The sequence below is a fragment of the Aquila chrysaetos genome, chromosome 3, assembly GCF_900496995.4.
Source record: "Aquila chrysaetos chrysaetos chromosome 3, bAquChr1.4, whole genome shotgun sequence".
Classification (NCBI taxonomy): Eukaryota; Metazoa; Chordata; class Aves; order Accipitriformes; family Accipitridae; genus Aquila; species Aquila chrysaetos.
Genome location: NC_044006.1, coordinates 33,655,928 through 33,678,649, shown reverse-complemented (window position 1 = coordinate 33,678,649; position 22,722 = coordinate 33,655,928). Strand labels below are relative to the sequence as shown.

The window sequence follows — 22,722 nt, the reverse complement described above, 5'->3', positions numbered from 1 at the left end:
GCTTTCATTTGCCACTATCAGCTATGACTTTGGGAAGCAAAGAGAGCATATAACTTGGGCTGCTTTTGATCACCATCTAGTGCATGAATTAATGAACTGCACAAGTTTAAGGAGTGACTTCCCGATTTAAAGTTAAGCAGCACTAGATTTAACGATTCTTTTCATCATTTTTAGAAGACCTCAGACAGGCTTAGTGAACTTGAAAAAGCAGGAATTTCCAGACACCCCTAGTTGCCTGACAAAAGCCAGATATTTCATGATGACACTGTTTTCTAGTAGTCTGTGACTATGGTGGTGTAGGGATATAAAGCAAGCAAGACCTGCATAGTGGAGTACTATCTTTTTTCCAGGCCAAATTACTGAGTGAGAAAAAGCAACATGGTTTCAGGCAAGCAGTCTTTTCATCAAGTCTCTGTTTCTTTTCCACGTGCCTAAATGCTACATTCATTTCGTTATTATCTGATTTTTTTGTCAGGAAAGTCAGAAATACTATTTGCAAAAATTTTCACTTACAAAAATGAATTGTGTGTGTTGTTATAACTAAAACCTACATTCTGATTGTGCTTCAACATTCATCCATGCAATGGGGACTTCAAGGCTGGTAAAGCAGTAAGATGACTGGACAAAGGAAGACGACTAGTACCACTGGGGATGAAAGTCCCTGGCAGCTTTAGGTTTTGATCATTGCAGATGACTCGGGATAACTTGGACAATACTTCCCAACAGCACTGGCCAAGCAAGGCCCGATCTCAGCTAGCAGCCTTGCCTTTCAGAAAGCGTGCTGTGACTCAACACACAGAACTCAGTATCTTCACACTGAGGAAATTAAAAAGGCTGAAACAAACACAAAACACATCTTTACTCAAAGAGGGTAATACTTGCAATAATAAATAATAATACTGTAAATTTTCATCACAGATTAGAAGAGGAATTTCAGGAGACGCTTGGAAGAAGCCTTTGCCTGTAGCCAGCAGAAAAGCCTTCTTTTTAAATGGAAAAATACTACTTCTCCCCCATTTTCTTGCGAGGCCAGGTCAAGGAGCAGGCAAAGATACTTTGACACCATGACTTATTAGTAGCCTATAGTCACTGTTACACAATATCTACCCATGCCAAAATCCACACAGAGCAACTAGCCAGAAGGGATGTCTTTAGGTTTCCCTTCACATCTGAAATTCAGACCATCAGCTGAATTGTCATTCAGGAAAAAAAAAAAAACAACCAACCAACCAAACAACACTCACTGCTGTTAAAACTGTATACTAACTCCTCAAATATTACTGGATTCAGACTCCATAGAGGATACTCAAATGCCTAGGAAGGAAACAACTGTAAAATCTTTACAAGTAGTTTCATATTTTATTAGACACTGACCTCTCAGTGATAATTATTCACAATATATTATTCAAAATAACTTAATAGTCTAAACCTTGTAAGCAATACTTAATTTTATACAAAGGAAAAAGGACAAGGAAAAAGGACAAGGAAAAAGGACAAGGAAAAAGGACAAGGAAAAAGGACAAGGAAAAAGGACAAGGAAAAAGGACAAGGAAAAAGGACAAGGAAAAAGGACAAGGAAAAAGGACAAGGAAAAAGGACAAGGAAAAAGGACAAGGAAAAAGGACAAGGAAAAAGGACAAGGAAAAAGGATGGGAAATCTAGTGCTGCCTGGAAAGTAGAAAATAACTCATGCTTGCTATAGTTTATTCTTTAACAGCTCATGCCTTCAAAACAGAGCTGGCAGTATTACTGAGGAAATTATGCTGATTTAAGAACTGGAAGAAATTTCCTCCCCTCCTCAAACATAGGGTTTTTTTCCTGACTGCACCGAACAGACAAGAACAGCGTGTGCATCCGTGAGCAGTTCCCACATATTACTGTTGCTCTGGTGCCCCCCAATGGTCGCCTGGCTTTACTACTACCTACGGCTTAAAAACAACTCTCGGAAAATTTGTGCTCCAGGTGTAATCCCCAAATGCACATGTAGCTCTTCATCCGGCTGGACCCGAGCTCTGAGCCCTGACCCAGCGACCGGCACTGCGGATTTCCCACAGGTGGTACCCGGAGTTGGGCGTGCAGGGCAGGTCCTACAGCCAGCTTCTAACCACCATCCCCAACCACTTCCAGCAGAGCACTTTGGCAGCTTGAGCCGTGAGCCCTCCAGGCCAACGCAACTACCTCATACCTACTGCTGATTGCAAAAATTAACCTGATTCACCAGCACAGATACTATATACAGCCAGGGTCTCTGCAGAAAACTGCATTATACTAATTGAACTGAAGCACCGTTCAAGCAGCTAAGACACACAGATACCCAGCACTGGCTGTGCCTTCCCTCCCTTCCCCAGTCGTTGCATCCCGTTATCACACACGCTGACCTAGCGTGACCAGACAGTCCCCATCTCATACGACAGTCACTTCTGCACAGCAATGCATCCCGTCCCAACTCGCCAGCGGGGGTGGCGCAGACCCAGTATGACACATCTTCATTTCCAACCATATCATGGCATAGAGAAATTAATCATCGGTCTATAAATCAGCACTTCCCTCTGTGAACTGATCACAACCTGACTATACTCACTGCAGCCAAAGCAAAAGGATGGTCCCAATCACAAAGGGTGTTTCAAAGGACTTAATTTCCAAACAACTTCAGGTGGAAAAGATAGATGAAAGCTTCAAGCTCTTTAAGAGGAGATTAGATGGCCAAAAGCTGCAATCCTTCAGTCAAGAAAGACGACAGCTTTATCTAAAAGCCCATCCTGGTTTATTGGCAAAGCAAAGATAGCAAGGCAATATTTAACAAGTTGAAAGGGGGAAGCGGATCAGATAGCAATCGATACAAATGTGACATGGAGAAAATTTATCAGAGGGAAAAGAAATCCTTGATTGACAGGACTAAGGAAAGAAGAAACACTTTAGTATGTACATTAGGAACAAGTGAAGCCCTACCTATGGTTAATCATTAAAAATGCAGGCAAGGCAGAAATGTTCAATAAGCTTTCAACTTCTGCAGGGAGGGATTCCTACCACAAATCTGATAAACTTTCCGAGCCATCAGCAGCTATTGGGATATTAAAGATCTACTGAGGGCAAATTTTTACATCTACAGGCCTGGATGGCTTGTACCCAAGATGAAAAAAGGCTCACTGAAGCTTTGGATAAGTTAGGGGATACCACAAAAATTTCAGAAAACAAGCACGAGTATTAGGAGTGGTAAGGTGACAGACCTAGTGAAATAAGGATGCTTAAGCCAATATGAACATAAAGTTAAAAAAAGAAACTCACACTGGATTTAATTTATAAGGAATTAAAGGGTAAGAATATATAGTCATTTTAAAATTGATAGAAACAGATTTAAATTTTAGTCTTTTGTGTTCAGTTACATTTATATCTTTGCCAAACACCATTTTTTTGGGTCAGCCTGCCTTCGTTATTTTGCTGATATTACACGTTTTCTTGATGATTTACTTGCACTTAGAGCATTAATAAGAAAGCCTTACACAAGCCATTTAGATGAAAAATAGCAGGAACAATTCACACAGCAACAGCACAAAGAAATTAGGACCACACAATAGCAATACAGTAAAACTAAGCAAGATTTGAATAACTAGCATATCTCCACATGTAGTAAATAGGGTGTCAATCAAATGTTGCTGCTAGTGAGGCTCCACAGAGATCAGGATTAGCCTTGATGCTAATCCTCATTGTTGGTTTTCAGGAAGTCAATAAATGACAGCTGATACCATTTGTGAGTGAGAGACTTGCTAAGGGAGAAAACCGAGGAAGACAAGCCATTGCACAGACCTGGACTACTCAAACCCACACTACCAATGACTTTTTAATACAGCCAAAAGGTTAAGTTGTGCATGTAGAAAAAAAAAAAACAAAAAAACCCCAAAAAACAGAGACAGCTCAGAATGAATAAATATCCTAAAAACAGTGACTCTGAAAAGACTGTAGCAGTCAACAATAAAACAAAATTTATATGAGCTTCCAGGTCACATATCAGAAACTGAGCATCCTTCCTGGCAAGAAACTGACTTCTCTGCAATTGTTTTCACTCTACATTGGAGCCAAAATCAGCTTTAAAAAGTTCTGTCAAGAGACAGACTACAAAGTTTTGTAATTAGGTCATCTATGTGGATGCTTTAAAACAGTCATGGCTGCTCTTAAACACAGATGCCCAGATCCTAGGACCACTGGTTAATCTGGGATGTCAGTTTGTTTTCCATGGGCCAATGGAAAAAAAAAAAAAAAAAAAGCCACAAGATGTCTTGACAATTTATTTTGTTCTTGAAATAGTCATTTATACACACAAGAAAAGATTTTATTTCAGCATTCATCATCATAATATATATAAATACAAAGCCTCATCAGCTTGAGCTCCCAAAGAAATACAGTAGAAGAAAAAAGTTAGTATGATCCATGATTTTATAAACAAAGTGCACAGGCATTAAGGAGACAATTTCATCTCCACATGCAGTAGTGGAAACTCAGGTGCTGGCAAACAATACATAGTTCAGATGTTCACTTCCTGCACCCCCCCCCCCCCCCAAACGATAATGAAAAACTGGAAGGATGCTGGTGACAGCCACAGAAATGATTCAATGGCTAATGAAGACTTAAAGACGTGAATCTATTTAGTTTATAAATAAAAGAATGAGAGGTGACTTGATGATAGCTTATGAGCACATGAAAAGAGAAAAATAGAGAAGGCTATTTTAGTGTGGAAGGCTATTTTTTCACTACCTTTTTTCCTCCCTTCTCAATCTCCTTTCATACAGGAAGGCTAATTAGCCACTGAAAGAAGGTGCCAAGGAAAATGGTCGTTTTACCACTCCTTGATATTTTCCAGTCAAGAATAGATACCTTTCCAGAAGATGCGCTTATACAAAAGTCACTGGACTACCCAGAGACAAGTCCCCAAAATACAGAGGTGGTCAGGTTATTCCTTCTGTCCTCAAGTTCTTTTTGATCATAGGCTTCAGTTTTATGGCTAGATGCAAATCAGCTGCAAACATGCAAATTAGTTTATTTATTTTCATAATTCACATGCAGCAACCTGCAACTTGTTAAACAATACCTAATACATTCCTGTCTGGGAGGCACAATTCAGTTTAAGCATACTTTCAAGGGAAAAAGGTAAAGCGAGCTGATGCCTTCCCACAGATCTCTGGGCTGACTGCAGCTGGCTCACCCGGTCTGCCCAAAAGAGGGAAAGGGGAGATGAACTGCATCGCCTGTCCAGACGCATCCCTCCCAGAACACCTGCTCTGTTTAGAAAGTAAGAGCACAAACACTGGACTGGTAAAGAGCCACTGCTGCAAGAAACGGCAGGAAAGGGCAGAGAAAGAGGGGAATGGCAGGGAACGTACAACAACTTCATTGCTCTTCTTTGGCAGTGAGCATGCTTTCCTCTGTGGTACTTGCACTCCTATTCCAGTGCCACAAAAAATGCATCTTTTGGACTACCAGGAACAAAGTAAGGACACTTCCATGCAGTACCCCTCTTCCACAAATCTAGGTAAGCTGTCCAACGTAAGCAGAGGTGTAAAGCTATAAATGTTTCATTTGTACCCTAAACCAACCACTAAACAATTCTATGATCAAATATTTGTAATCCAAGGTATGTTTGTCATTCTTTTCTAGAAAAGCTGCATATGCCCAAGTGCCCACATCCTTTGCGACTCCACCCAACATGGGAGTTCCCCACTTATACCTGATATAACAAATAAAATGAAATATTTCCCCAGATAGGTTAAGTCAGTGCTGAAATTGTCGCCCATGTTTCAGACTACAGCAGAAGTTTACCTTTCCTGTGAGGTAAAATAAAGGCTTATACTGTTAAGCAGCTTCTGTTTTCTGGCTGATAAGGCAGAAAGATATCTTATCTTGTTTTCCATCAAACACATAGTAACTCATGCTGTAGGGGTCCATTAATTAAGGGTGAAACTCAAAGAGTTTATTTTCCTTCTGTCCGATTCCCTATAAAATGACCAAAAAAAAAAAAATCACTGTGCTATTTATCTTGTAATCATTATTATTGCACTACAGCCAATTCATTGCTGTTATTTATTAAACGTGCCAAAACCAACAGAATGCTAGAAAACACTTGGTTCATTCAAAAACCACAGCAGGTACCAGCTGGCAGGGCAGAATGGTCATGATGCCACCAGAAAGATTTGTAACTGGAGGAAACTTAATTGTGTAGTGTACAAAGGGTTCATTTAAAAAGCCACTACCAACAGACCACACTAGCACTCTTTATTCATTCATGAGATTGTCATTTAGCCCGCCTACAATTTCTGATATTCAAGTACCTTTATAAGATATTTAACACATTCGGAGAAGCTCCTGTTACCACACCCTTGCAGAGGGAGAGACTGCACTTAAAAAGGTGCCAACCAAGAAGTGCTGGCTTCCATTCCACATTGCAGTTTTGCTGTGTGCAAAAGCAAGAAAAATCACGCACTAACAATTGAACAACTGCTGAAAATAATTTTTGTTTGGCCGCATTCTTTGCTTTCACTCTTAGTAAGATTCATCCTATGCTAAGGACCTATGGGAGAGGCAGATGTTACTTTTATCCTACACATATCCTTCAGCATTTAAATATCAATTATTAGCAAGGTAAAGGAATATATATAACCATCACACAGGAAGCCAGTGGCTCTACTGGGCAGTCACCTCATCAACCCCTAGCACACCCTAAAACATCCACTGCAAGCGCTCACCTAAAAATCATCTGTTATTCCCCCTTTTGCATTTCTCAGTCATCAACCCCATTCAGTTCAAACTCCCACTGTATAATAGAAAAGACAAACCTCCTGATCCTCTGAACTGCATACCTCACAGGGATGAGGACCCACAGCTTGGACAGCTGCAGGAAGGGCAGCTCTAGGAGCAGCTTACAGGCACAAGGTAAAACAACACAGTGAAACAATGATGGTCCTCAAGGAGCACCATTGCCCACTGTGAGATGGGACTGATCTGAGCCGCACAGCTGCCTCACTACTTCTAACCCCGAGGGCTCCTTATCAGCCAGTATGCCCTGCACCAGCCCAGTTCTGCTACAATCACACAATGCAGCCCTGGCACAGGAACCCTGCGATCATAACTCAAGAAAGGCCCAAGGGTCTCAATTTGGCCAGGCTTCCTACTGTTTCATTCCAAGTTTTTTTTCTGTCAGTAGGATGCTGCAAAAGTCAACCTTCCTTCCACCACCTTCACATAGGAATAGAATTTATCCCCTGTGCAAACCACAGAGCACCGAGTCCACAAAACCCTTCTGTGACTGCTGTTTTCCTGAGACAAGACTATACATCCTCCCCATACCCACACAATACCACCTGTGCAGCCCCAGGGTTGCAAATTTTATTGCGTTCTCATCACCAAGGGACCAGTTAGGATCCTTCACAGAGCCCCCGGGGCTTCTCATATGAAAGGAGTAAATTCAGAGCTGGCATGCAGACCAGCTTCACGGGCCCAGAGAACATGTTCAGTGCCCCTATGGGACCGTTCTGCAGACACCCAGCACAGAGAAGAGATAGCTGTGAGTCGAGTGTACTGAAGACACTCTGAAATGCTAACGCCTCTGAATGATTGTTTTTTCTCATTTCACAGAAAATTAGGAGGGGGAAGGGGAAGAAAAGGGAGCTTATTGTTCCTCCAATCACCAGACAAAATAATTTAAGCCAGTGCATTAAAATATAATTACCATTTGTTAAAAAAAGAAAAGATGACTGGGGGAGGAGACAGCTTTTATTCAGGTAAAAACTCAGCACAGAAGGAAGCTTCTAGTGACCTCAAGACTCAAGTACTTAGACATTCCCGGGATGCTTCAATTATTGAGTTCCCCTGTGATGTATATTGGGTTTCATTTTGATCCACAGGCTATTAAACATGATCTATGACACTTTCAGAAGAGCTGTAGTTTGGAGTTCAGCCTGTAACTCAAACTTTTTTTTTCTTCCGTCATTGGTTATTAATGTGCATATGGCACTGAGAGAGCATAATGACAGGGTGTACAGATATGCAGAAGCACAGTGCTGCTTTATAAGAACATAGTCAATAGGGTCAACTAGAACTAAATTAACTGTGTTGAGTGTCTTCAAACTCTGCTTTCTTATTAAAAGCAGTTCTCTTCACAGGCAGGCACAAAAGGCCATTTAAAATATTAGTCAATATGTTCTAACTCCAAAATGAAGCAAAGGAAAGGAAGAGTAATTAGTCCTATTTAAGCAGAGGAAAATATATGCTGTTTGGGCAAACAACCACTATACAGTCAGGAATCTGGATGCACCAGCTGAAACCAACAAAATACATCAGGAGTACAGCAATTTCCCATGGCTCAGAATGGAAAATATTTGACTGTAAATAGGCTAAGAATGCATACTGTATTTTTGTCAAAGAATAAACTATAGATTTAGAGGTCACCATTTATTGGAAAGCATATATTTGTGAGGAATAAGGTTGTGTTTGCTTCTGTAGGGTTGTGGGTTTGTTTGGGTTTTTTCCCTAAAAGTAGCCAAAGACTATTAAGATAGCAAAAATGTTGACCATGTTTAAGAGAAACAGGAAGATGCAGACAATAGAGGTTGGACAAATGGGCTGACAAGAACCTCATGAAGTTCAAAGGGAAATGCCAAATCCTGGACCTGGGGAGGAACAACCCCATGCACCAATAAATGCTGTGGGCCACCCAGATGAAAAGCAGCTTGGCAGAAAAAAACCTCGGGGTCCTGGTGGACACCAAGTTGAACAAGAGCCAGTAATGTGTCCCTGCAGCAAGAAAAAGGCTAGTGTATTGTTGGGCTGCATTAGGCAAAGCACTGCCAGCAGGTGAGGGGAGGTGATCCTTCCCCTCTACTCGGCACTGGTGAGGCCTCACCTGGAGTACTGTGTCCAGCCCTGCGCTCCCCAGTGCAAGAGACATGGACATACTGGAGAGAGTGTAATGAAGGGCCATGACAACTATTAAGGGACTGGAGCATCTCTCCTATGAGGAAAAGCTGAGAGAGCTCGGACTGTTCAGCCTAGAGAAGAGAAGGCTCAGGGGGGATTTTATGAATGTATACAAATACCCCAAGGGAGGGTGCAAAGAGGACAGAGCCGGGCTCTTTCCAGTGGTGCCCAGTGACAGGACAAGAGGCAATGGGCACTAAATGAAATACAGGAGGTTCCCTCTAAAGATCGGGAAACACTTTTTCACCCTGAGGGTGACCGAGCACTGGCACAGGCTGCCCAGGGAGGTTGTGGAGCCTCCATCCTTGGAGATATTCCAAAGCTGCCTGGACACGGTCCTAGGCAACCAGCTCTAGGTGGCCCTGCTTGAGCAGGGGGATTGGACAAGTCCTTCAGAGGTTCCTTGCAACCACAACTGTTCTGCAATTCTGTTAACAAGTTTTTCTAAGAATCCAGTTACTTCAGTAATGCTATGCCTTATTCCATTCTCTCCCTTTTCAATAATAATTTTCTTTTACATGATCCCAATATGCAAATACATAATCATATACATGTGTATGCATGAGCACACACACACATTCACATTCAAAAAGCGCATACAATTCTAAGAAGCCTCACAGTGTTGCATTACAAAATATGAAATTTTTCATTTCTATAGCAGTAACAAACAAAAATGCAATACTGTTCTGTGTGGCAACAGGACTCTAAGTAAGAGATGCTTATTTTTATAATGCTAGGAATGCCTATAATCGGGAAACGCAAAACCAGATGATAAACTCTTACATCCATGCCTTTTTTCCTTATTTTCTTTATCTGTAAAATATTGATAATTCACCATTAATTTACCTGCCTTTCAAATATTAAAGCAGGGTTCACTAGTGGGACAGATTCAATGTAAATTCCCTTTGGCTTCCTATACTCTGAAAATAGTTTAATGCTTGCTTTTAAAAAATGTCATAGAGTTGACTTAGCTTTCAGATTAGCTGTTTTTGCCTATTAGCATAAGGACAGGCTAATAATAACAGAAAATGTTAAATTATTCTTTGTTCCTGTGTACACAGAAATTATCATTATTTTTCTTTTCCACCTTGGTCATTCATAGTAGAATATACCATTCCAATGCTTCAGTTTTACCCTAGCATAATCCTTTAATCAAGATGACCATTATCTCCAAATTAGGAGCACTTAGATTTCAATTCTTCACAAACACAGACAGAATGATTTTCTGAGGTATGTCACGAACTGCCTACCTAATTTATATGAACCGTGCCACTTCCACATAATCCCCCCAAAAATTCACTTTTCTGGAAAAGAAATGAGGTTTAATTTTGCCCTCTTGGTCCTTCTACAATCTGCAAGACTCACAACAATGGATGCAAAATGTCCACTGCTCTGGGTAACATGCTATATCTATTTGAAAGCCATACAAATTAAAAGAGTACTGTCTTTGTTCACACAGAAATAGCAAGCAGGTCTTATACAGTGCTTAGCACCCTTTAGTCAATTGGATCTGTGGCAATAAAGTGGAGAATGCAGTCCCACTGAATCCCCACAGCCTTTGTTTCTGTGATCTTTCAGTTAGAAAATAAGGCTTTTTAGATGCTTCCGATATGTAAACAGAAGGATTTATTATGTCTGAAGCTTTTCACAATGCAAAGGTTTGAAATCAGCTTGTTTGCTTTCTGTATCTGAACTGAAAGCTAGAATGACCCTCAGGTTTTAGCGAGGCAGTATGCAAAATTTTTAAGGCATTGGACAAATGGAACCTATGCTGCCTCTGTAAGAAGGGAGTACATCTACACAAAACATACTCCACTATCATAGGTGATTTGCTTGGGTGCTGACAGAACAGTCATGTTAACTAACTAGTCCTTGTGAGATAGTTTTTAACCCGAATTAAGTACCATACTTACATGTGGCCATATCGCTCCTAGTACCTGAGCTAGCTAAGGTACCTTCACAAAGCATTACATACTGTGATGAAAATACATCTTGCATTGATCTCCCTGGAAGGTTTGGTCCTTTACCTTAAATCTATCAGTCTCTCATGATTTTATTTCCTCACAATATTTTTCTCCACTTTGTCTATCCCCCCCAGCTTCATTTCATGCCATTATGTGTATTACCATATAGAGAAATGATTGGACCTTCCATTACCCTTAAAAGGATTTCAAACAAGAAACAACTAGTGTGAAACCTACTTCACCTCCGGACATCCGAGCAATCTTGCTCTGCAGGTGGCTCGGGGAAGTTGAAATCCTTGCTCAGCCTGAATGCAACATATGGAGCTGCAGCAGACTCCCTCCCCACAGCTTCAATCATTTCTGTAGGCTGAGCACTAGGGATCAATAGACCTCAGTCCCCAGTGGGCCTTGAATATGCACAGCTCAATATTAAGTCTCTGACAAAAGTTGCCCTGAACTCTCATCTAGTAAACCATACATCAGCAAAGCCATTTGGGTTTCTTCTCTTTGTTCCAAGAATTGAGGGGTAGTTTTAGCAGCTGTGTAACAGTGCTCTTACAATAGAGATGTTTTGCTGCCAGACATGTTATCATTGCTGAATGGGATGTAAATATCGTCAGTTCAAAATATCACCTGATATTACAAGTCTCAGAAGGGACTGAGGGGTAGAACAGAAATAGTCAACTATCCAAAGGACCGAACTTAGATGGTTAAAATAAAGTGGAAGGTTATTTAGTGATGTTGACTCTTGCCCATTTGCCTCAATTGAAACAGCACCACTGACCCCCAAAAAGTAAAGATTTCTGCATAAATAGGACTGCTTTTAAATAGAGCCCAACTGGTAATACCCACTCATGAAAAGCCAGTCTGGAAGAGGGGCAGAGAGCTAGAACAGAAATCGCTACAATTGCCATATCATGAATTACTGAAATATCACAACTATTACAGAAAGCATGGGCTGGAAGCAGTTCATGCCTTTGCCTTGTCTTATCACATCTACTGTAGGTTACAATACAGTCATACAAATATACGTCCTTTCTATTCCCATACACACATCTGATATGCCAGTCATCCCATGAAAGAGCAAGCGTGAGATCAGGTCAGTCTCACAAACCATTATATGTGGCTGAAAGTTAAGCAGGTGTACAACCCCACCAATGTAAAATATATACTGAAGTGTTGCTAGCACCTGGGTCTAATGCTAAGGTGGGATGGACTGCATCAAGGTAAAATGCATTGATCCCTACTCCTGATGGAGACTTTAACAGTGAATTTAGCCCCTTGGTCTAGTATTACTACTTCAGTACTCATGCAAGAATAAATAGAACAGAAAAAAACCATAAATTCCAGTTATGTCCAGTTATGCAGTCAGAAACCAAAGTATTCTATTTTGAATTAACTTTTTTTTAAAAAAGACATGTTATTTTTGTGTTCTTACAACTCAAATCTATGGAGGAGACATTTAAAACAAAGTCATGCTAAATATCTTTTTTAATTAACAGCTACAGCCCACTTTTCTACTGATGAGTTATATAAAACCACAGGGAAAAAAAAGCATATTAAAAGGGAAAGTGTGCAAATCCCTCATTAACAAGGTACGGAAACACTGCTATATTTTTTCTCTGCTATTATATTACACTGTCCTGTTCCTTCTTATTTATCAGAGCTCAGATCTCTCTTCTTAACAATAACAGCCATTTATATGCAGCTAAACTACAAAGACTTCATTCATCTGCCGCTGTATATTACATACTATTAGTTGCAAAATAAGAGATGTTGTTACCTTAACAAGTGACTGCTTATTTTATTATTAAATTTCTGAGCACCATCCTCTGCTGAGGAATGGTCACACTACAGCGTAAGTCCTGGTTATTATTGTATTACTCATTTTGTGGTTTCAGGCCTTATTGTGCCTCTCTCCTCTAGGGTCCTTGCCTGCAGGCCTGCCTCCACCAGGCCTCCTGCTCTCACCTCTCCAAGAATGCTGTATTTCTGCCACTCTTGAACACAACACTGAGAATTCAGCTGGGCCCACTGAATTAGGAGATTTTGCAGCTCCTAACTCCAGCAGCCTGTAAAATAGAGGCCTAAAACAGCACACAGCATGCTGAGGATTTAGTGTTGGGTTCTTCTTACTTATGTTTATGAACTAAAGCAGCCGAGCTAGGATCCTGGCATCCCTAAGGTTCCCCTCCTGAATAATGAAGAACGACAAGTTTTTCCCAAGGGTGCTTCTGACTGTAGGTTGCCCAAGTCATGATCTGGGAGTTCCCCTTCTTCTCCATGTTAAAGATGGAGGGAAACTGTGCCAACTCCTCAAGTAGCTTCCTTGGGTAACTGCCTCAAGTTACAGAGGATTGATCTGGAGCTTCTGTTGACCCTGAGGATTTCCCTGACAAACCAAATTTCTTCAGACAACCCCTTTGGAGGTCCCCATCTGATTCATTGAAATGACAATCCATCCCCCCAGAAGGTCTTTCTTTTAGACCTGCCAAAGCAATCTCTTCCACTTGTAGATTTTTGTTTCTTGAAGTCCACAACAGATTTGTAGGTTGCTTTAAGAGAAAGCAAAAAGGTTAAGGGATGGCACCATCTCTTAACAATCCTCACATGTTGGCAAAAAAAAAAACACCCAGAACTTGACCCACTCTTTTCCCTTCCATTCTTTTTCAAACCTATTTCTACATGATTACATTATTTCAACGTAACAAGAAAGCACGTGGGATCAGAAACAATTAGATCGACATACAGTATTCACAAGTGACTGATGAACAGCTCCAGATCTGTCAGTCACAATGATTTAGCCAATCTAACTCCCATATACTTCTGTGTAAATCTTACCATTGATTTTCCTGTCATTTGATGTGGCCCTCCACAGAAACTCATGTCAAACAGAGCTAGATGCTAGAGTCAGTAGGCTACTTGTTACCATAAAAATTACTCATGTAAGCAAAGTTCACAGAAACAGGTCTCTACCATTGCTCTTCAAACACACACAATAAAATATTGTTTAATTGTGTTCTCGTTCAAGGGTAAGAAAAACTCAAAGTATAGTACGCAAGGATGCCAGGCATTCAAGTAACAACATTTTGCACACAAATCCCAAGTGGGGATCCCATGCAGTGACATGTTGGGAACCTTTCTTGTGCATAAACCTGGGCTTGCCGCATTTAATGTTCTGGTTTTAATCTATGTCCTTTTTCTCTTGTTCTTCCAAAATATAGAGGGCAAACATCATTAATATAACCAACTGGAGGTCTTGTTTTCTTTTCCCATTCAAACCTCGTACCAGAGCCAATAGATATTTTGAATACATAAAGAATACTGAATCGGGTCCTTGATTAGTGTTTGATTTATACCACAAAGACCACAAGATTCAGAGGTTGCCAAGGCAACACCACTTCAACCTCCTTACATTTCAGCTTTGATATGAAACCTCTCATTATATAAATGTATCACAACACCAGTCAGCATGACAGGCTATTTTACAAATATGCCTTCACAGAGCAGACAGCTATATTCTTCTCTTAAACAGGGGGGGAAAGGCAGGAATAAGGTTACCTTTTCCTAAGGAGGAGAAGGGAGGGGCAAAAATGGCATTCCAAGTTATATAGGCTTTAGTATGAAATTGTATCCTGAGCCTTCTAATACAGCCAATAAATTTTGTATTATTTGGCCAAAAATCCACAAAAGGGCAGGAAGCAAACAAAATAAAAAACCCTAAACACACCACACAAGTAGAGTCTGAGCCTGAGATGCTAGAATTTTGAGCAACTGGAACTAACAACTGTGTATAAAAGCTTTACTGAACCATTGGAATCTGATACTCCAGCATACGCTTAGAACTACAGACCAGGCAAAGTCTAGTAAAGCATGAAAGACCTATCAGGAACCTACTGACACTTTTTTAACCCCAATTTTGAGGTCTAAAGTGGTACTTAGCAATATACCACTAGCCTTCTTTACTGAGCAGTATTCAATATGCAGTAGTCTACCTACAGTTACGCTCCAGGATCCTTCAGCAAAGCCAGGCTCCTGCAGGAGGAGGGCTCTGTTAAAGACGATTACTTCTGTGTCTCCTTAGTTTTCTAGACCACACCCAGTTTGAGCAGACTACAAGCTGATCCAGAATGCACAAGGCATGGCTGGCTGGGTTAGCAACAGCATGGCAGTAGTTCCAGATGCATCCCTCCAAATGCTTCCTTGTGCCCTAGCACCCTCTGTGCTGCCAGGAGGCTTTCCAAAGACAGTATTACTAACAATCAGCTAATTCTGCATCATCTAGAGACACTTCAGCATAAGCTGAGAAAGATGACTTTTCTAAAGAGAAGATTGTTACAAGTAAGAATATGCATAGATAGTTGTGGTTATGGAAAAAAAATGAAAATTGGAATGGTGTGGGCTTAAATTTTTTAGTTCTCTCACTTCTATTTCTGGCTTGTAATTTCCAGTTACACTTTTCTGACTGTGACCCTGTGACATACTGACCACCCTCAGCGGTACAAAAAGTAAATCCAATGCTGTGTCACAAGAGGAAGAGGAGCAAAAACATCACTAGGGGGCATATACAGTACTAGCAAAGCAACTGCTCCTTCATCCTGTCAATTATGTCCGTTCCAGGTCAGACACAACTGCCCCCGGTTTGCAATGACAAAGTAACACCACTTACAAATATTTCTAGTTGAATGTAACAGCAGCTCCCCAACTACCCCACAGTGCCCGTTTGTATGGTTGCTGCAAGAAGAAATCCCTCTTCACTTACTTGTGAAGAATGTCACTGAAAAAGGTTCCTTTACGGGTTATGCTATCTGCTATGCCCTCCGCATACTGCAAAATGTTCAGGGCGTGGACTATCTTGGACCACCCAACTGCATGCAAAGCCTTGCTGTACCGTCTATAGAACCAGTTTCACTACAGCGCCAATTCCTGCTGTAATCCCAGAAGGCGAAAGTGTTGCAACTGTAGATGTGCACAGAATTCCCAGTTTCACTAGGTAATGGAGTAATGTACCACTTATGCTCCTCTTTACTTCCCCACCACCATGTTGTTTCCTTTTCCCTAAAGCATTCAGGTGATGAGTCAAATAACCAACTAGTGGCTGTCCCAAATACTTCAGGCCACTCTTTCCTATCACCTTTCTGGTTTGCATGTTGGGGACTCTGAAGAAGGCAAATTTTATACCTAAATTCCAAGGCCCCCGAATTTAAAACAAACAGCCTATCACACACACCCCAAAAAAAAAAAAAAAAAAAAAAAAAAATGTTCCCGAGAGACACAGTTTATGTAGGACAGCTGGAAGACTGACATCAGAATCAGGTATCACTCTGTAATCCAGTCAGCCCTAACACATTTCCACATAAAGTGGGCCATGGAAGCTGGAGAAGAGCCAGTACAGCAGAATACCGTCAGGGTTATTTTGCCTAGGACTATGCAAATTCTTCACAAAGCTGAAGGCTTGAGATCAGAACTATTTGCTTATCAACTTTCACCAGCACTAAAACTCACATAACTAACCTTAGAAGACAGCATGTTATACTGAACAATATTGCTGAACAAGCAGTTGAATAAAATCAATTACTTAAGGGATTTTTAAGCCATACATTTCCTTAATTATTGTCAGATATGCAGGTCAACAAAAAGGAAGATTGATTTCTGGATAAACAGAATAACTGTGATGTTAAAATGTTGTGTGAAAATACAAATTGTAAATTAAACCATTTTAATGATCACTTCAGTGGAATGATGGGAATATTCAGGAAACACTTGCAGTCAAGAAACTATACACATCCCCATCTGCCCATCAATGGCATAATGCAACAATCTCTTCAGTCTTCATCTTTTTATCACTTACACCTTGCTGATCAGGATGCATTCCTTCTTGCCCAGCCATATATTTGTACTGATTAATGTAATAGCAATATAATGACTATGCTGTTTGCATCAGCAATGTTAGAACAAATTGACATTAGCTGGAAAAGTCAAGTCAGTCTTATCTTTTGTAACCCAGTCCTGTCATCTCATCTGCTCACTGATACATGTTGTGCCCCAAAATGGCTCTCACCATCCAAAAAGCAAAGTAACCCCAGACCTGTCCCCGTAGAGAATCAGGGAGGTGAAATAATGTTTTAGTTGTCTAACAGGCTCATTTCTGTAGTGTCCAAGAACTTCCCAGCAGTGCCTAAAGCAACGCAACTACCAATCATCATTTGTTGTTTCCTCCAGGAGAGCAATTTGTGCCACTCAGTGCCTTGCTTTGCTAGGGAGTTTTGGTCTGTTTTGTGGTAGATTTTTTTTCAGGCTTTTGTAGGGAGGAGGGAAATAGGTTCTGGTTTATGATTTTGGGTTTCTTAGTGCTTCATCAGAGGAGGCGTAGGAATCAAGAAAATGTCACCTTGCCCATGAAAAGAGTAGTTGAGATCTGCAGTGGTGCTCAGTTCTTGGGAGAAATTGCACACAAGCTGCTTTCGAAGTTCTCTCCCACAAAACACTGGCTAGGAAATCTGCATTTCCAGCATCAGTTTATCTATACCAGTACATAAAATAAAGCCACGCATCTATTCCCCACCCTGACTGGAAGCACCATAGAGCAGCAGAGCAAAAGAACCAGTAAGTTACACTCAATAACCCACTGACAACATACATGCTTAAAGCCATTCGTTGGGCTTCATCCCTTCCCTCCTCAGTCCCTTCCATAGCGTACATAAAATCAAAAGATGGCAGTTGCAGCATTATTTCTTCTATGCCTTCCCATTGCTCCTTTCCAAATCCTCACTCCTCCATGGGTAGAGGAGCTGTTATACAGCTCTGTGTGTGTGTGTGTATACATATATACACACACATAGGCCTTCCACTCTAACAAGAGGAGGGGAAGCACCATATGAAAGGATCATAACCCATCCATGCTTTGTGAAAGCATGGTAAATACAAAGCCCTTGTATCCACACTGTGGCTATGCATGGCTTTGTACTGTGAAAGTTAAATATACTTTCCAAAACAATACAGACAGGGTTAAGGAAGTCCTCACCCCTAAAGACACCAGCATCCAGCATAAACTGAAAGCAATTCCTGTGAAAGTAAAGCTGCTGAAAGGAGAGCAGGTGTTATAAAAAGTACGCATGTATATATAGTATGTATACCATATGCAAGCATGCATATGGTATACACATCTATGTTCTAGTTCAAATTTCTAGTAGCAAATTCAAGGAAAGAATAAATGCAGAACACCAAAGCTCCTAGAGAGAGGAGCAAACAATGAATTAAATTCAATTCCTCACAGAATAGCTTATTCAGTAAAACATAATCCCACAGTGCCTACTGGCTTCTTAATTAAGTCTTAACTACTGATTCCCCACTAGTAACTTCAAAATTTTACTGCTGCTTTTTTCAAGATGTTCGTGATTTTCTACCAGGATGGCAAAGAGTTACCAAAATGCTCACCAATTAAGTTTTTTCCCGTTGTATTCTTGTTGTCATTTATGGGTTGTTTAACATCAGAAATGCGTTCTTAAGCACTTCCTCACTTGCATTATCATAGATTATCATAGATAATGCAAGACAAGTTCCAAGGACAGTGTTACGTGTCTGAAACAGGTAATGAATACTCACTCTGTCTAGACAAGAGATGCAGACAATACTGTTCCTCTTCTCTCAGTTCTGCCAGCTGCTAACAGCTTTGATAGTAAGCTGAATACTTGTAAATGCCTGCATCTCTTACATTAAGAAAAATACTAATTAGCTTTGTCTAAACAGAGGACAAACTTAAATCCTACCAACATCTATTTAAGGATTAAATTCCCATTCTACTGATAGGTTAACGGTGAGCAAAGCCAAGGGCTATTTCACATTCTTATCTGGCATATAGATAAATGAGTAAACTACAGATAGCACTGTTCATGTGACACTCACCTGGTGTAGCTTCTGCCAAAATTCAGGTCCATCCTCCATTTTTCTTAAGCTTGGTGGAATGTACCAAAAGCAAACATTTGCATACTCCGGCTAAACAAGAGAACAAGTGATTTCTTATGAGATGTAACAAAAGGGACAGGAACACATATTATATATAGCTTGTCAAAGAGTTCTGCTTTTTCTTTTGGGGGGGGGGGGGGGGGCAGAAGCCTTTGAGTTTATACCCTTTTCATTAAAACTTCGATCTCCAACTCACCTCTTGTTTCCCTTTTTTGAAACTAGAAATAGTTTTCATATCATCCATTTCTCTTCCTGCTGCCAGAAAAAGGAAACCTGTTGGAGTTCCTTTTTCATTTCTTCTTCCTATATACATATTTAACATTGCTTTGCTCACTACAAATTTTGATTAGAAAAAAGCGTAAGAGCGCATAGAGAGGTAACAGAGATTTCAAAATTGAAGCAACTTTAAAGAGAAGAATACATTTTCTTTTTAGTGTTTTTCTTAAATGGAAATCTCCTATGATGCATTTTACACAAAACACACAAACTCAATTTTTGTCACCATTTAACACTTGTACACCTAGTCATTTTTCTGCTGAACGCTGCTTATCTCCTTTTATATCATATATCATACAGCACACTACACAGTGCTGGAGTTAATGCTGGTTTTCTCAATTTCCACATTCTATAAGAATCTCAGGACCCCTTGCAGGGTACATGCCATATGCTGGATACATCTTGTCCAATATCTAAGCAGGCCTTTTGTGCAAAGATTGAGACTCCACATCTCTGCTTCCCTCCAGAGAAATTTTGCCTTTAAACTCAGCAGAGAGTTACCTGCAAGACTCCCAACAAGAATGGCTGTTCACCATGCACCATAAAATAAGGCATTTTGTGCTTATGAGGTTTCTGTTTCATACATGATTGAGAAAAAGTTCCCAGCAGAGCAGTCCAGGGCCTCTCTACATTTCCTGCTAATTCAGAACTTTTTTTTTTTTTTTTTACATGTACAGATAGCAATAGCACAAGGAATAGATATGCCTTCTAATCCCATCCAACACTACCCATAAAACCACTCAAACTTGACCTACATTATTTGCAACACAGTATGTAACTGGGGTCTACATTATAACATGGATTATAAACTCACACACCCCTCTTCCCCTCCCACATGCCATCCTCATTAGTACTGGTTGAAAGGAAAAAAAAAAAAAAGAAGTTAAAAGGGAGCTTAGTAGCTGGGTCACACCATCTCTTTGCCCCACTGTGAACGTGGCTGCTATCACAATCCCAGGCAGTTTCCTGAACGAGGAGAGCCCACCAGCTGAGACATGTTCTTTCATGAAAGGGCACTGAGAACTGCTCATATCATTTTCTGCCTCGCTTCAAAGAATGCATTAAATACAATTTAATCATCAAGAAGAATACCGTTGTCAGCAGGAACAGAGCTGCAAACCTGCCACCTGCTGCCACTGAATGAAATAAAGCTCAGCTCTTAAAGTCCCATTTCTTTCCCCAAAGAGCATGCATTGAGTACACACATAAACACAGACCCTGAAAAGGCAGCGGCTTCTTCATGAGCACAAGCACTAGCTCGCTGTTACAGGGTTTATTTTAAAACTATTTAAAATCAGATGGCAGGAGTAGACAGATGGCATATATTACCATATTGCCTATATTGCCTTCTTGATTATCTCAGTTTCCTTTCACACATCAAATACATCATCCCCCTCTGAAAATACCATTCATCCTAGAAAAACTTAACTACCCCCATGCTTCACTCTATTTCTGGTTATCTTGTCACAGCTCTTATCCAAGCAGGTAAGCAATTATACCACAGAAGAGTTCAAGATGACTCAAGTGCAAGTGGCATTTCCAGGCCATAGAGCGGTTCTTGTTGCAGGACTTTCCTCACTGCTTGTATCAGAGGATCATCTTCCTGAGCTTCTTGTCCAAAGTCCAACTTCCTTTCAGAAAGGGCTCACGTAACTGGGCCTAGCTGCCTCCCAGCAGTTTTTCTTTGAATTCTCACTGCTTGTTGCCCTGCACCCCTGAAAACCTTTTCTTACCCCTTGCTCAATTTCCTTCTCATAGCCCATACTATAGCACTCCCACCAATCCCACTTTTAATCCAAGTGTCCTGCTCCTGCAGGAACTAAATAGCAGCCTCTGCTCTCACCAACAGCTTTCACATGTACAGTAGATCGGGGCTCTCTGCTAAGCTTTACAATAACAGAAAATGGAGAGCTTTTAACAGACTTGCCACTTTAGGAACCCCAGCATGTGCTGCTGGCCCAAAATTCTTTACTCCATGTAAAGTTTCCCAGTATGCACTTTGAAATTAGCAGTTTTCAAAGTTAAAGGGAAAAGTTTATATTATATGAATAATATAAAACATTTTTGATATTTCATATTTCTTCTAGCCTAACCTGGAATGCTCATGGCATCAGCAAGTGTAAAGCAAATCTGCATCGTTTTGGTTTGCTGGTCTCCATGTGTGGCACTTACTCGGTTCCCCTTCCTCCTCCATGTGGTCTCTTCTGCCCCACACTACCTACCCAGCTGTCTTTCACACACACACTTTCAACAATGCAGGTTTTTCTAAAAAGACAGGTCTTTGCAACATACCCAGCATGCTAGTCTTATTAACCAAAGAGCTGAGGATAAGCAGAAAAACAGCGCTTTAATTCTGTCCCCTTTACTCACTCTCCCCCAGGCAAGATCACCAACAGGTAATAAGCTGAAAGATTTAGCAAAGATGAATGAAAAACACAACATTTGGGTAGTTTGGGGAAGATTGGTGTAGAAACAGAATTAGGAAAAAAACATGGACTTCAATCATGAAAAGTCCATTTTTAGGATCAAAATATTCTTCCATCCAGCACACAGTCTTACCCTTAAGTCTGGCAAGCACTGCTTTTCTGCAGCCAGACTTTTCACTTTCACAGAAAAGAGCTCCATCTATACCCCCTGAGGCAATACAGGCCCAGAAGCTAGGAAAATAGGTAGAGTAATGGTAGGGAATACAAAGCATGTTACATGTGTTCAATCATATCTATATAACTCCAATACATAAACTTATTAAATTATATACTTCAAATACATATAGGCAATTGGCTAAAAAGAACAAAATCAAACAATAGACACACACAACCCCCCAATAACAACAACAGTTCAGTACCATTTTCACTTACCTCCAAAAGAAGCTGGAATCCCTCTCTTTTCTTAATTTCCTCCACTAGGTATCTGTAATTAAAAATGCAGGGTTTTAAAGCATAGAAGAAAACAATACATACAGACAACAACAAAAAAGGTCTTGAACATGTACACACTTTTTTTTTTCCCCTCCTCCTCTTTTTTCTTCCTTTCCTTTTTTTTTTTTTTTTCCTCCCTAAAGAAACCAGAGTTAAACCTCATCTCCACCTGCTGTGAAAATGCAGTAGCTATCAGTTCCTGAAAACAAATGAAGGCTACAGCCAGCCAAGGAGCACTGAGGAGAGCCCAAATTCTGTCCCCAGGCAGAGATTTTCAGTGGAGCCACATGGCACAATTGATCCTATTTGCATCAGGCTGTGAACTTTCCCAATGCAAATTTCCATTGATGTTGCTCTCTACAAATTAATTCCTCCACCTCTTTTTCTCAAGTGATGATACTGTGCTGCCATGTTATTTCATGGTCAGCCTGATATCTCTTACACTACTACTGTCACCAGGACCTCTTAGTTTAGCCCAGAATTTAAAAGTTTCCACATACTTCAAGGCCAGCAGTTTTCCCAGTACTGTCCTTGTTCCACACTGTATGCAACAGTGCAAATTTCCATTCAGTGAGCCACTGCTGATGCACAATAATCGCTGGGCATCCTATGCTAACAATACGTTGAAATAAGTA

At 40.6% G+C, this 22,722-nt stretch overlaps 1 protein-coding gene across 3 annotated transcripts in view; it reads right to left on the bottom strand.

Annotated features, from left to right (window-relative positions):
• Nucleotides 1–22,722, bottom strand: part of GADL1 (glutamate decarboxylase like 1) — an 85,862-nt gene that overhangs the window by 18,988 nt on the left and 44,152 nt on the right. For all 3 annotated transcript variants that reach the window (XM_030008442.1, XM_030008441.1, XM_030008443.1), the window contains exons 13-14: nucleotides 22,028–22,079; nucleotides 18,834–18,923 (exon numbers count right to left, since the gene is read on the bottom strand). In XM_030008442.1, the coding sequence (XP_029864302.1) occupies nucleotides 18,834–18,923; nucleotides 22,028–22,079 (142 nt within the window). The remainder of the gene's footprint in view (nucleotides 1–18,833; nucleotides 18,924–22,027; nucleotides 22,080–22,722) is intronic.